This window comes from Cricetulus griseus, chromosome 5 (assembly GCF_003668045.3).
Source record: "Cricetulus griseus strain 17A/GY chromosome 5, alternate assembly CriGri-PICRH-1.0, whole genome shotgun sequence".
NCBI classification, from domain to species: domain Eukaryota; kingdom Metazoa; phylum Chordata; class Mammalia; order Rodentia; family Cricetidae; genus Cricetulus; species Cricetulus griseus.
The window spans coordinates 16,874,412-16,887,135 of NC_048598.1; the positions used below are offsets into that span (position 1 = coordinate 16,874,412).

Sequence of the window (12,724 nt, forward strand, 5' to 3'; positions counted from 1 at the left end):
AAGCAGAGGTAAATTTATGCTAAACACTTGATGTCAAGTTTGGTGTTTGGGGACTAAAAATAAGAGAGCTCTGGGTCTTGGGCTCAAGAGTTGAGATTTTATAACACTCAAAGTCTACCCATCTCTGGATTGTTGTGTGTGTGTGAGAGAGAGAGGGGGGAGGGAGGGAGAGACTGTGGCATCTAATGTCCTACTTTAAGGCCTGCCTTTTTCTCCCTAGTTGTAATTTCAAGCCCCACATTTTGAGACAGCTTCCTTATCTATTAAGGACTGCTCTCCATCTAACTCAGTGTTAGCACTAAGACATGGAGGTTCTCAAACTTCTTGTAATTAAACAAGTTTGTTTGAATTCCTGATCATTTGCAAAGCACTAGTTTTGTAAACATGCAACACAAATGAACTGAACATTAATTTAAAAAAAAACTCATTTATCACCCATTGTTGCAATTTAAATTTACATAGCTGTTATAGGTATGTGTAGCTCAGTGGTCACTGTGTGCATAGCATACATGAGACCCTGAATTCAACCACCCTAATTCAAAGGAAGAGAACAAGTGAGGGAAGAAGGGAGAAAGAAGGGAAAAGAAACTTGTCTTATATGGACAGTAATTTGTTTCTATGCTGACCCAATGTGTGTGATTCTCACACCACGATGCTGTGGGGAGTCAGGCAATACTGGCACATGCTGGTGCATTCTTTACTCTTGCTTCTTGCATCAAAGAGTTCATTCTCTAAATTAAAGAACCAAATGACCTTGTGAACTGGCCATGCCTCTTCAGATTTCCACTGGCAATGGGCAATGCCAGGCTCAGACCAACATGAACAGAAAAGCTTTCTTCTTTGCCCTCTTCTCTCTCCAAACCATTTCTCAGGCCAAGGAAAACTTGGGGTGATCATATTTTAAAGTGAACAGGGACAGCAGAGCAGACACCCGCTCTTTCCTTACCCAGGGTCCTTCACACTGTCCTCCTAGTAAAAGAACTTCCTCCCAGCAGAGAGTGACTGTCCCCTGGCTCCCTGGGGCTCTGCTAGGCTGCAGACCATCATATCCCAAAGGCAGCCATGTGCATATGGACACAATCTGCTTCTACGCGGGTGGTCCTGGAATCAGAAATTCTGAAAGTGGAGGCTGGGAGGTCATATACTTGAATTTGGAAATCAAAGGCATCTCCTTTCTTTCTCTGCAGTTTCAGAATGAAGGATTTGCTCTGGGAGATGGAAAAATCTGGAAGAATGAGCCATCATCAGAGAAGGAGAACTCCGCCGGGGACAGTTCTAATAAGACACCATACCCAGTGGTGCTGCTGCCAGTCTCCAATCAAAGAAACCAAAAGGTCAGCTGCACATGTACTGTATTTCTTCTTTTGAGGATTTCTGAGAACTCAAATAGAAAGTCTTGACTCATGCGAGTGGTTTGAGCAGTCAAACTAACTTAAAGCATTTATAGCAGTTATTACCAGGAAGCTCTAGAAAAAGAAGTCTTAATCACCTGTTGTACCAATTAGCCTGTACATCACAGTAGGATAGCCTTGTGGCTTCTCTGCTGTAGCTTTTCTCAATTTCAAAATGATATAAAAGCTGAAATGCAACTTGCTAGCTATCTAGGTCAGAGGTCAGATCTTCCCAAATGGGTCAAAAAGTAAGTCAGGTCATAATGATCACTCATGAGTGTCTCACTTACACTGCTCTGAGATTCCTTTGAAAAACATCTTATGTAAAAGGAGAAATAAGAACTTTCATGGTAGTCATGTAGACAAAAATCAGGAGTCGGCAGGTTTAATGATAGGTATGGCTCCCATTTGTACTTAAGGCAACTCAGGTCCAAGGCTTCCTACAGGAATTTACCTCCAGGGCAAATATGAGAAAAAGGATACATAATTTAAAGGAATGTATGTCAATGAGGTACAATAGTTATGAGGGAGAATGCCATCACAAGGAGCAATAAATCACACAAATATTCAGGAATGGTTGCTTTAGAGAGTTTTACCACAGATTAACCTAGCACGTGTACACAAAAGTTTAAGGAGGGATTAAAATCTTGTAGTTCCAAAGACATATGGATTTATTAAAATTAAATATGTAAAGGGATTTCAACTTTTCTGTGAAAGTCTTCTTCCTCTTGATAAAAATGGAGTCCAAGAGAATGACAGTTTCATTATAAGCCATAAAGGAAATGGCCATAACAAGACCTAGCCATAGTGACGTGTATTCCCACCAGCACAAGAAGGATCTGGGAGCAGTTATTTCTATTACAAATTAGCCTTACTGATTTTCTCAGTTGTCTTTTTGGGAACAATCACATGTATCTATTTCCCTAGTAATTTACACAGAATTACAGCCTAATGGATAAGGGATTAGCTTGGCAGGCAAATTACTGGGGTTCAAATCTGCTTCTATAACGTATCAGCTGAGTGACCTTAGATGACTCATTTTACTTCTCTGTAAACAGGAAAAACAGGAGCCTACATCTACTGATGCTCCTATAAGGACAGCACAGCTGCCTTCTGGCCAGTTCCTGGAGCACAGCCTGGGGCTCAGTGAGTGCTCAGAAGATCCTGAAAAGAGGAGAAGGTTACAGTTAGGCTGAAAGAAGCCACTGAGATGTTTTACTTGTAAAACTGTGAAAGGGGAGACGCGCCCACCACTACAAGGGTTGCTGCATTGGGCTGCACCTGGCTGGAAATCAACAGTGAGGGTTAGCAGGAGGAAGCAAATGGGAAGGTCACAGTCTGTCAGAATGACCTAAATAGCCACGCTGGGTGATGCAGATCTATCTGTGACAGCCAGTGTGGTACAATGGAAATCTCTGAAGGTAAAGATAGCAGTCAAGAGGGTGGTGTGTGGAATAGGCTTAGCTAGAGACTGGACAGGTATTAGGTGACGACCTCCATAACCCCTGCTGAGAGACCAGTGCAGCCTATGTTACAGCACTCTGGAATGGCAAGACGAAAGACAGTTCTGAAAAATCCCTGAGAAGTGCAAGCTAAGGAAACATCTTACGCAAAGGCCATTGAAAGCAGTAAGTGCTCAGAAACAGGAAATTAAAAATGGGCAATCTTATTCCAGGAAGGGTGGTGCCCACACCTTTAATCCTAGAACTTGGGAGGAAAAGGCAGGTGGATCTCTCTGAGTTCCAGGCTAGCCTGGTCTACAAAGTGAGTTCCAGGACAGCCAGAGCTACACATAGAAACTCTGTCTCAAAGGAAAAACAAACAAACAAACAAACAAAAAACAAAGGTAATATTGTAAATCACTTAGAATTACTATTAGAGTTACAATAGAAAAATGAATAAATAATCTAGTCTCTCACCTCATTTTACAATTTTACAAGTAAATAGACATAAAGCATTGAGTAATTTGTCTAAAGATTAAAAAACAGTTAACTCCCAAAGAGGTTTTTCGATACAGCACTAAACACCCCACTATAACCCTGCTTAGTCTCCACAGTCCCAACACCCCACTATATCCAGAGTCCTAGATACCTCACTATAACCTAGGTGTGTCTTTGCAGCCCCAGATACCCCACTATGACCAGGTTTGTCTCTGCAGTAGTAGATGCCACACTGTGACCAGGCTAGAGTCCTGGACACCCTCTATGACTTCCCTTAGGTGCAGTATGAGATTTAACAGCACTTGATTATTTCACCAAACTGTCTCAATCATCTTTCTTTATTCTTATACATCTGAAGGCCCTGTCTCACTTTTGTTGGTCAGTGGTTCTCTTCCATTGAACTTGAAAAACAGGGTCCTTGGACTAGGATTGTATTTCAATGGTAGGGTGTATGCTTACCATGCATATGGCCAAAGACCAAAAAAAGCTTTTTTTTTTCCCCCTGAGATGGTTTCAACACACTCCCATATTTATATATTTGTATATACTGATCCCCTATCCTGCAGATCCATGTATCATCTATCTATCTATCTATCTATCTATCTATCATCTATCTATCTATCATCTATCTATCTATCTATCTATCTATCATCTATCTATCATCTATCTATCTATCATCTATCTATAGAGCTATTGTCCAACCATAGATCATCCATCAATCTATCATCTGTCATCTATTATCTATATCTATCATCTATATATCAATCTATTGATCTATCTATCTATCTATCTATCTATCTATCTATCTATCTATCTCTTTACATCACAGAAACCACACTGACACTCAGGTTTCCCAATACAATATATTATTTTCTTCTTTTACTTCTTTATGCTTCCTGGTTGAAACTGAGGATCATCCAATCAGTCTAAGCCAGGAATTATGGAGTTGCTTTTGATTGTTCCTTTCATACTTATTACTCCAAAAAATGCATTTTGAACACATGACTCCCCTGTTATTTGGCTGGGACAGCATGGCCCCACCCTTCATTGCCATCCCCCAGCCGTCTATGCTTCCTTTCTGATGGAACTCCTCAAATCTTCTCTTCCTCAATCAATTTTCAGAATACTTTTCACTCATCTCCTAAAAATACACATGTGATCCTGTCCTAAGCTCTTTCACACCTCACTTGCAGTGGCCAAAAAATTTAACTTTCTGTGTAAATGGCCAGGCAGGGAGTAGTTCAGGCTTTTAGATCTCATTCAGCTCAGCTTCCATAGTCATCCATCACACACAGGATAACTGTTGCTAGGTCCCACAAAAGTTCATTTACAGATGATTAGGCATGATAAAATATGAACTTTACTCACCCCAATTATTCACACAGTATAAAAACATCTTTCATGCATGGATTATACAGAAATAAACAGCAGACCCGATGTGGCCCATGAGATTTAGATGCTGACCTTGGCCTAACCAGGGTGTCATCTCCAACCTCAGTGTCCATGATGCTGCATTAGGATCCTAATTCACAATGCCCATCATCCATTGTGTTGACAGCAAGCTTAGTGTATATCAAGAGCTGCCAATCCTCTCAGAACCACCAGGCTCTCCACAACAGGGCCTGCTATGCTTCCAGTCTCTTTGAGAACCTTTCTAGTCTTAGCTCCTACCTTGTTTATGTTTTCTCCTGTATTTATATCTTTGTATAGACCAGTCCTTTACCAAGAATATCTATCCTATCTTCTTCCATTGTGGATCTCTTAACATGAACTTATTACTTAGACCTTTACCAGACACCCCCCTAGACATATCAACTTTTATCATTGTTTTTAGCTGCAATGCAGAGCTAGGCCATTCTCCCTTCATCCTTTTTCTTCAGTAGCCCTTATTCCCAGCATTGCATTGCTGCAACACTCAACTGTAATTCCACAGAAGAGCTGACTCCTCCAGCTTAGTGTGAGCAACTGAAGGGCAGAAACTGACTCTTATTTTCCTCTCTATGCTTAAGAATGAACAAATTACTTAAAACCTAGTAGGTTTTGAATAAATGATTGTGTACCAAGTAAACATTATACTTACCAGCTGGGTCCTTCAGTGAAGGCTGATTTTCTATTTCCCAACTTTAATGCAATTTGAATTTAAATAAGGTCAAGTATCATAGGTGGCAGATGATTCTTTCAGAATGTCCCACAGATTTCTACTCCGGTTTGAATATTTTCTCTGCCTATACAGATTTGACTCATTATTTCACCATCATTTTGTAAGATGGCTTTCATATTTACTTTGAAAATTTGGCTAGACTGCATCACTCAAAATGTCTGAGAGTGAATGGCAAAATGCTTACTTGCAAGCCGGGGGCGTGGGGGTGGGGTGTGGTCCTGTACTTCAGCTGACCTGCACAATAAAGAAAGATGCTGTTTCCCAGGCACAACCCGGCTATACTGAATGAGTAACGAACTGCAAGCGCAAAAACTCTTAGAGATATGTCAGAAATACTCGGCCCAACAGGCACGGCTGTTTCCAGTGTGAAGGAAGAATGTGTCTGGTTCCCTGGCGTTTTAATTGTCATGTTGAAATTTATGATTGTAGTTTTTTTTTTTATCAAACATGAACGCAAATGAAGCATAAGATGCTTATAAAAAGTACTGCACTGCTTTATTTCTATAATGTGGGCTTACACACTTATAGAATGTGTGGAAGTGAAGCACAGCAGAAAAAGCTTTCTCAGAAGCCAGGCACAACCTTTTGTCTTAAGAACAAAGGAATTAGTCACCACGCGTCCATGTCAGCAGTGACTGCATCTTAATATGCTCTGCTGCAGGAACTGATCTTGTCAAACGGTACAAACTGGTACTGTAGGGAAACTCTCCATAGACTCTGACTCCAGAAATTAACTCCGAACAAGACAGAATTGCAAAGGGGCAAAAGCAGCATTAATATTTATTTACCAGAGCTCAGTCACACCAAGACATTAAAAGCAGTGCCGTTTCTATAGCTTATTAGTGCTTAGCACACAAATGGTTGATTCTCAATAGAAGGCTGACAGAAAGAGAAACTAGCAACATTATCATGATGAAGCTAAAGTTTAAATTTTGAGGATTAAATAACCACAGGAACCGGGTTGATAGTACGTACTCAGTGCCACAGAGACAATGCTTCAAATGGACACTAAAAGAGCAGCTATTATTCTGCAATATTAAGCATTTTTCCTCACAAAAGTGTTTCATCTGTTGGGGCTTTCCCCAGGGACCATACATGTCTAAGTGCTTTCTTTTCTCTCTTCCCTGTAGCTCTCTCCTCTCCCACTGCTTAAATCAGAAGGTGTCAAGCCATTTGGAAGATTATCATAACAAAATGTTTTTTTTTTTTTTTTTAACAAAGTTTGATTTGAACAGAACTGGAGGCATCTTAGCACTAACCCAAAACTTTGGGAGGTTCACCAACCTCTAGAATATTTTTTTTCTCCAAATGCAGGCTGTTCAGTAGTGCTCTTCTCCATCTGTCATCAGACCGTGCTTGGAATTACATTGTCATATTTAATGCAAAAGGGATCAGTCCCCTTTCATAGCTCAAATTCAACATAGTACTGTGATTGGAAGGCCAGTGTTTTCCTATGTTGTAAATTAAATCAAAAACCATAAACTTATATGCAATTACAGACAAAATTCCCTCCCAAAAGCTTAGACACTCTGAGAGTGGAACAAACTCGGAGGATTGATGTAAAACCCGAAAGCTGTCAACTCTGAAGTGGTAAACTAGGTATCTACTTCTCCGTAGATTTTTCTTGCAGTGTATTTATGTATGTGCATGTGTACACACACACACACACACACACACACACACACACACACACACACACGTGTGTGTGTGTTTCTAAATCAGCAAACTCACAATGCTTGCAACCTAGAGTCCTATTCTAATTTCAAATGAGCTATATGCTCACTTAAATTTACAACAATGATGAATGCACCACAATATCTTATGATAAATATATTGCAATTCAAAACCTTCCTGCAGTAAACCTGCTTATAATAATGATCTGAATGCAAACAGTCTCAACTTCATCTCTAAATTTTACACCTCCTTAGGAAACACATTCCTTATTTTTGTATCAACTCCATTGCAATCTGCTCTTAGCCTGTCTCTTCCTTTTGTCTCTCACTACTGACAGAATCTGGTTATTTTCATAAATACATTTCCTCATAGTCTTCATTTCAACATTTTTATTAGACATACAATTAATAGGCGAGGTGGTGGTGGTGATAGAAATATGTCATCTTGCTTATACTGATAGAGAGTCACTTAAATATTTGAGTGCTGTAGACAAACGGTTTTGTAATATACCAGTGATTCCCTGCCACACTCATCATTCACGTGTCTGGGTGTTTTGCTTGCCACATACCCACTTTCTGTAATGTGCCTGAAAGCTGTGTGTGAATTGAATGACTAAGACTAACAACTGTTTGGAAGCCTGTGGCAGGAATCAGCGGGATGCACTGGGCGCTGAGTGTGTAATGGGATTAGGGCATACCTGGTGAGGTGCAGTTGGCGCTCGGATTCGCCCAGCAGCTCTGTCACTTGCAGGCACTCCTCTCTGGCCCGGGCTGCCTTCTGCTGTTCTTGCTCCACGTGCTGCTTGCTCTCGCTCAGTTCTAGTCTCAATTTCTCTATTTCCTTAGGCAGATCGGAGGAGAAAAATTCATATGAAATACATACATGTGAATTCAAAATTAGTCCACTTTTATTCCTTCCCTGAATCTTAATAAAATAAAACCTCACTGGAAAATTTAGACCTGCGTCAGCTCCATGACAATGAGAAATAACACATCTACCAATGCACACTCACGAAGTAGCTCTCTGGCTGGGGAGACAAAGTCTGATTTAAAACGTGAAACAACTGAATGTGACTACTGCAAATGACTGATAATCTACTTTCATGCAAAGAGTAATCCCAATCTAACGGGCACCTCCTTTGAAATGGATCATTGTGTAAGAGATCTCATCAGATACAGGCAATGGTGCTGATCAAATATGCAACTGTTTACTTAAAAGACACATTTATGGTTTTACTTGGATGTCATAAAAAAATTACAGGTTAAAACAGTTGGTTTTTAGGAAAATGTGAAGTGTTAAAAAGGCCTTTGCAGGATGCTTAACAGTATTAGTATTTGTCAGCCTGAGGGCCTTCAGCCTGAGGGTGTGAGATGTCCGAGCTAGCACCTGTGCTGACAGGCCGGCAGAGCGCTCTGACATGACTGAGCTTGGATACATACACATATGAATATGAACATAGCTTATTACTTCATTTGAGGAAGAAACTTCTTATCTTACTGAGACTCAAATATTTCAAAGCAAAAATAACTTATACTGTACATATTTTGGATAGTTTGTACATTAAAGTAAAAGTATTCATCACAGAACATCTATGGCATTAAGCAAACCAAAGGAGCTGGACATAGAAAAAAAGTAGACTAAAAAAACACGAACAACAAAAAACAGTCAGGAATATTTTCAACTTCATACATAATAAGCAAGAAGCAAGTTTGCTACACAAAATGCAATGTGTTTTCATATCTGACCAGGCCATTTTAAACATAGTATTTATACATACTTTAAAATGTTCTTATGCCATTTCTCAATATTATGAATGACCTCCAACTATATCCCATATATTAAATAAGATAAAGCAAATGACTCATTTTTCTTATATTTATAATGCTATATTCAGTTTATACCATCAAATTCAGTTTATGCCAACAATACGATAAAGTCACTTGCTATGAGTTCTCAAATATTATTTTATTTTTGAAAATCCACATACTTATCGATATATTACTTTCATGCACAGGAGGTTTCTATATCTTTCAGACTGAAATACCAAATAAAACTGATTTATTTCTTTAAAATATTTTAAGTTATTAAAATTCTACTAACATCATTGCAGTCTTACAATGAAATATAACTAAAGATGTAAAACATAATAGAAAAGTCAGTAAGTTTTATTTGCCTAGAATCTGTGAAATTAAGAGCAGGGAAGTCTAGAGCTGGAGTTATATGTTGGCATTAAAAGTTTAAAACTTCACTCCATGTTTCTTTTACATCATGCTATTTATAAAAGCCTGTGTTTAATATGGCCAACCCAGAGAATCCCCATCTTTTCTTGATTCAACAGGTAACAATTCATGCAATGGATGAGAAAACACACACAAAGACAATAAAAATACACAATATACAAAAAGCAACAAATAAATTATAGAGACAATACATGCCTCAAAAGCATGGGCAGACAGATTATCATGGACAAGAAGCTTAGAGACAATGTAAAGCCATAAAAGGCCCATAGGTGTGAGATGGCCATAGGTGTGAGATGGCCATAGGTGTGAGATGGGATGGCACCACTAGAGGCTGAATGTTTCTTATGAATGGTGGGAGACAATCGCTTAAACAGATACGCAATTTGAGAAGCTTAATTTTAAAAACTGGATCAATATGTATGATCAATTTTAGGCAGCAAGGAATGACAGATGGGAAACCCTGAACAGAAAGCAGCAATATTCCAGACATGGTAGAGAGACTTAAATCTGAAATATATATGAGATGTATCTGGCTGGGGACATATCTCAGTGAGTGAAGTTTTGGTGGTGCAAGCCTGAGGACCTGAGTCTGGGTCCCTGAAGCACACTGAAAAGCCAGGTTGGGGTGCTGCCCTACAACCCCAAAGCTTGGAGGACAAAGGATTCCAGGATTTTGCTAGTCAGAGTAATCAACTTGACAAGTGTCAGGTGTAGTGTGGGACCCTGTTTCAAATAATAAGGTGGAGAGATAAAGAGAAAAACATCTGACATTGACCCCTGACCTACACACACACACACACACACACACACACACACACACACACACACACACACACACCAGAGACAGACAAAGAGATAAAAAGACTAAACATATACATTAGTGTATTTCATTAGGAGGATACAGAAGAGTGACAGAAAGAAAACAAAATTCAAACTTCCTTAAAAATTTTTCAATTTTTGTAAGCATTATTCAATAACAACACATGCACTCTGTACCATTTTAAGTTTACAGCAGCTGTTTTCATATCCTCACATAATAAAGCAGCTGCACTGAAAGTCAGTCAAAGCTACAGGGAAAGAACATTCAAGAGTCCACACTAATCAAAGCTCAGGGCTTTGCACCTCTGTGACCTTGGCCAAGTCACTCAACTCTCAAGACACTCTCTTCAACCTAAAATCAGTGATGACTGGACCTGCCTCCAAAGAGTGTGGTGAAGACCAGAAAGCATGGGGTCAGGAAGGAATAACCTGGTAGAGGAAGCATGGCTGTCCTCAAGCATTCCTGACTGGGAGCTGAGGGTACAGCTCAAAGTGAAGCACCCACCTAGGGCATGTGAAGCCCTGGGTTCCGGTCCCAGCACTAACCTGGGTTCCAGTCCTAGCACTAACCAGCAACACAGCAATTGAATCCAATAAACCTCTTCCTCCTCTACAAAAGCATAATCTTGACATAAACGAATTACATTTTATCTATTCTAATTTCAAAATACAAAGTTCCTTTTTGAACAGTGGCCTGCTTCTGATTGTGTGTGCCAGCAAAGGAGCTCAGTGGGACAGATAATCAAAACCAACAAATAATCTACCAGCTGGATGGAGGTTCAACACTTAGCTCCCCGAGTCAGGAAAACCTGCCATGGCACCAACTCCAACAGTTAGGAGAGGAATCTCTTGCCAGAAATGCCATGTTCCCACTGGCAGAATAACCCTGTGCCTCACCCAACTGGGTCAGGGCTGCTTCCTGGCTGCAGATTAGTGGTTCAGGGACGAAAGACCAATGACGGTCATAGGCCAAATGTACATTCCTCTCAAAGTACACTATTAACCTGATGTCTGCAATGCAGTCTGACACAGCCATCTTTTGGCCAGCTGGGTGACAGGAGAGCTACATAGCTTTACACTTCACCAAAAGACACACCTCACATCATAACCACAAGAGCTGGACGCGGAGCTCACTGGTGCAATACTTGCCTAGCATGCACACACCCTGAGACACTATCCATACAAAGCCATAAAATAAACACAAGGTCATGAATATGATCACCAGAATGACAAAACACAGAAGCCGTTATGAATGGCTATTTTGAACCTCTGGCCATATAAGTCAAAGGCTGAGGAGAGAACTTATCATTATTATTCTGCTAAATGGACATAAGTAGTAAAATTACTCCTAGTGATTATTGATGCACCCAGAGATCAGAGAATCTCTCAAACCTCATTGGGGAATCTTCTTGCAGCAGCTGACAATTAACACAGAGACCCACAACAAGCCAATGTGCAAGGAAGAGACCATGCAGTGCTCATCTGTGAATGATACATCTGGATTAAGATTTTCTTAATCATATATATATGTATATATGTATATATATATATATATATCTTTACCTTTATTACTGATTAAATTTTCTTCTCAAAATAACCACCTAATCTCAGTCAAACAGTATTCAATCATTTATTATCTTCAATGGCAGATTACCAACTCTTCTAATATTTATCTTCATTTTTAAAAAAGATTTCTTTTTAGTGTATGAGTATTTTACATGCATGTATGTATATGTGCCATGTGAGTGCCTGGGTGTTTGCAGAGGTCAACAGAAGACATCTGATTCCCTAGAATTGGAGTTGCATGTTGGTGCTGGCAACGGAACTTGGGTCCTCTGCAAGAGCAACAAGTGCTCTTAACCACTCAGTCATCTCTATAGCTCCTATATTTGTATTTTAAATGGCATACCTATATTACTCTCTCTTGGTGTGTAATGTAAGGCATTAGCTATCATCTTCTTTGCTAGAGTACATGGTGGCAGGTTATCTGAGAAAGCAGAGACAGGAGGACCACTCGAGTGGAGGAGCTCTGTGACAGCCTGCACATCACTCTAAAGATCCAAATCATGCCTTCAGATACGTTTAGTTGCTTGTCAGCGGCTCACTTACATAATAATGGAAACTTTTCTCTCTACTGAGACAAGCATTATTTTTTGAGTTAATTTTTTTCAACAATGTTTTATTATTTAGGGGGTTAAAAGCTTAGCTCTGGCCTAAGTGAGGCACTATATGCTTGCTTTTGAGCTGGGGGCAGGGTCTTGCTGTGTTTTGGAGGCTGGCTCAAACTTCTGGGTGCAAGTGATACTCCCTATTTGAATCCTATAAATGGCATGGCTAGACGTGTGTGATCACCCTGGTTGCCCATTTAAAATAATTTATCTAAGTAACTGACATTCCTCCACAATTACTCAAAAATAATTCCCAAGTAGTCACACTTTCAAATACTGAAATATCAAAGTAATTTTTCTTTACTTCTGACCCTTTTCATCTGTCTTGCAT

At 39.8% G+C, this 12,724-nt stretch overlaps 1 protein-coding gene across 8 annotated transcripts in view; it reads right to left on the reverse strand.

The window, feature by feature from the left end:
- LOC113830672 (SHH signaling and ciliogenesis regulator SDCCAG8) overlaps positions 1-12,724 on the reverse strand; it is a 200,483-nt gene that overhangs the window by 97,915 nt on the left and 89,844 nt on the right. For all 8 annotated transcript variants that reach the window (XM_027418885.2, XM_027418883.2, XM_035445420.1 and 5 more), the window contains one exon: positions 7,864-8,006. In XM_027418885.2, coding sequence (XP_027274686.1) covers positions 7,864-8,006 — 143 coding nt within the window. The remainder of the gene's footprint in view (positions 1-7,863; positions 8,007-12,724) is intronic.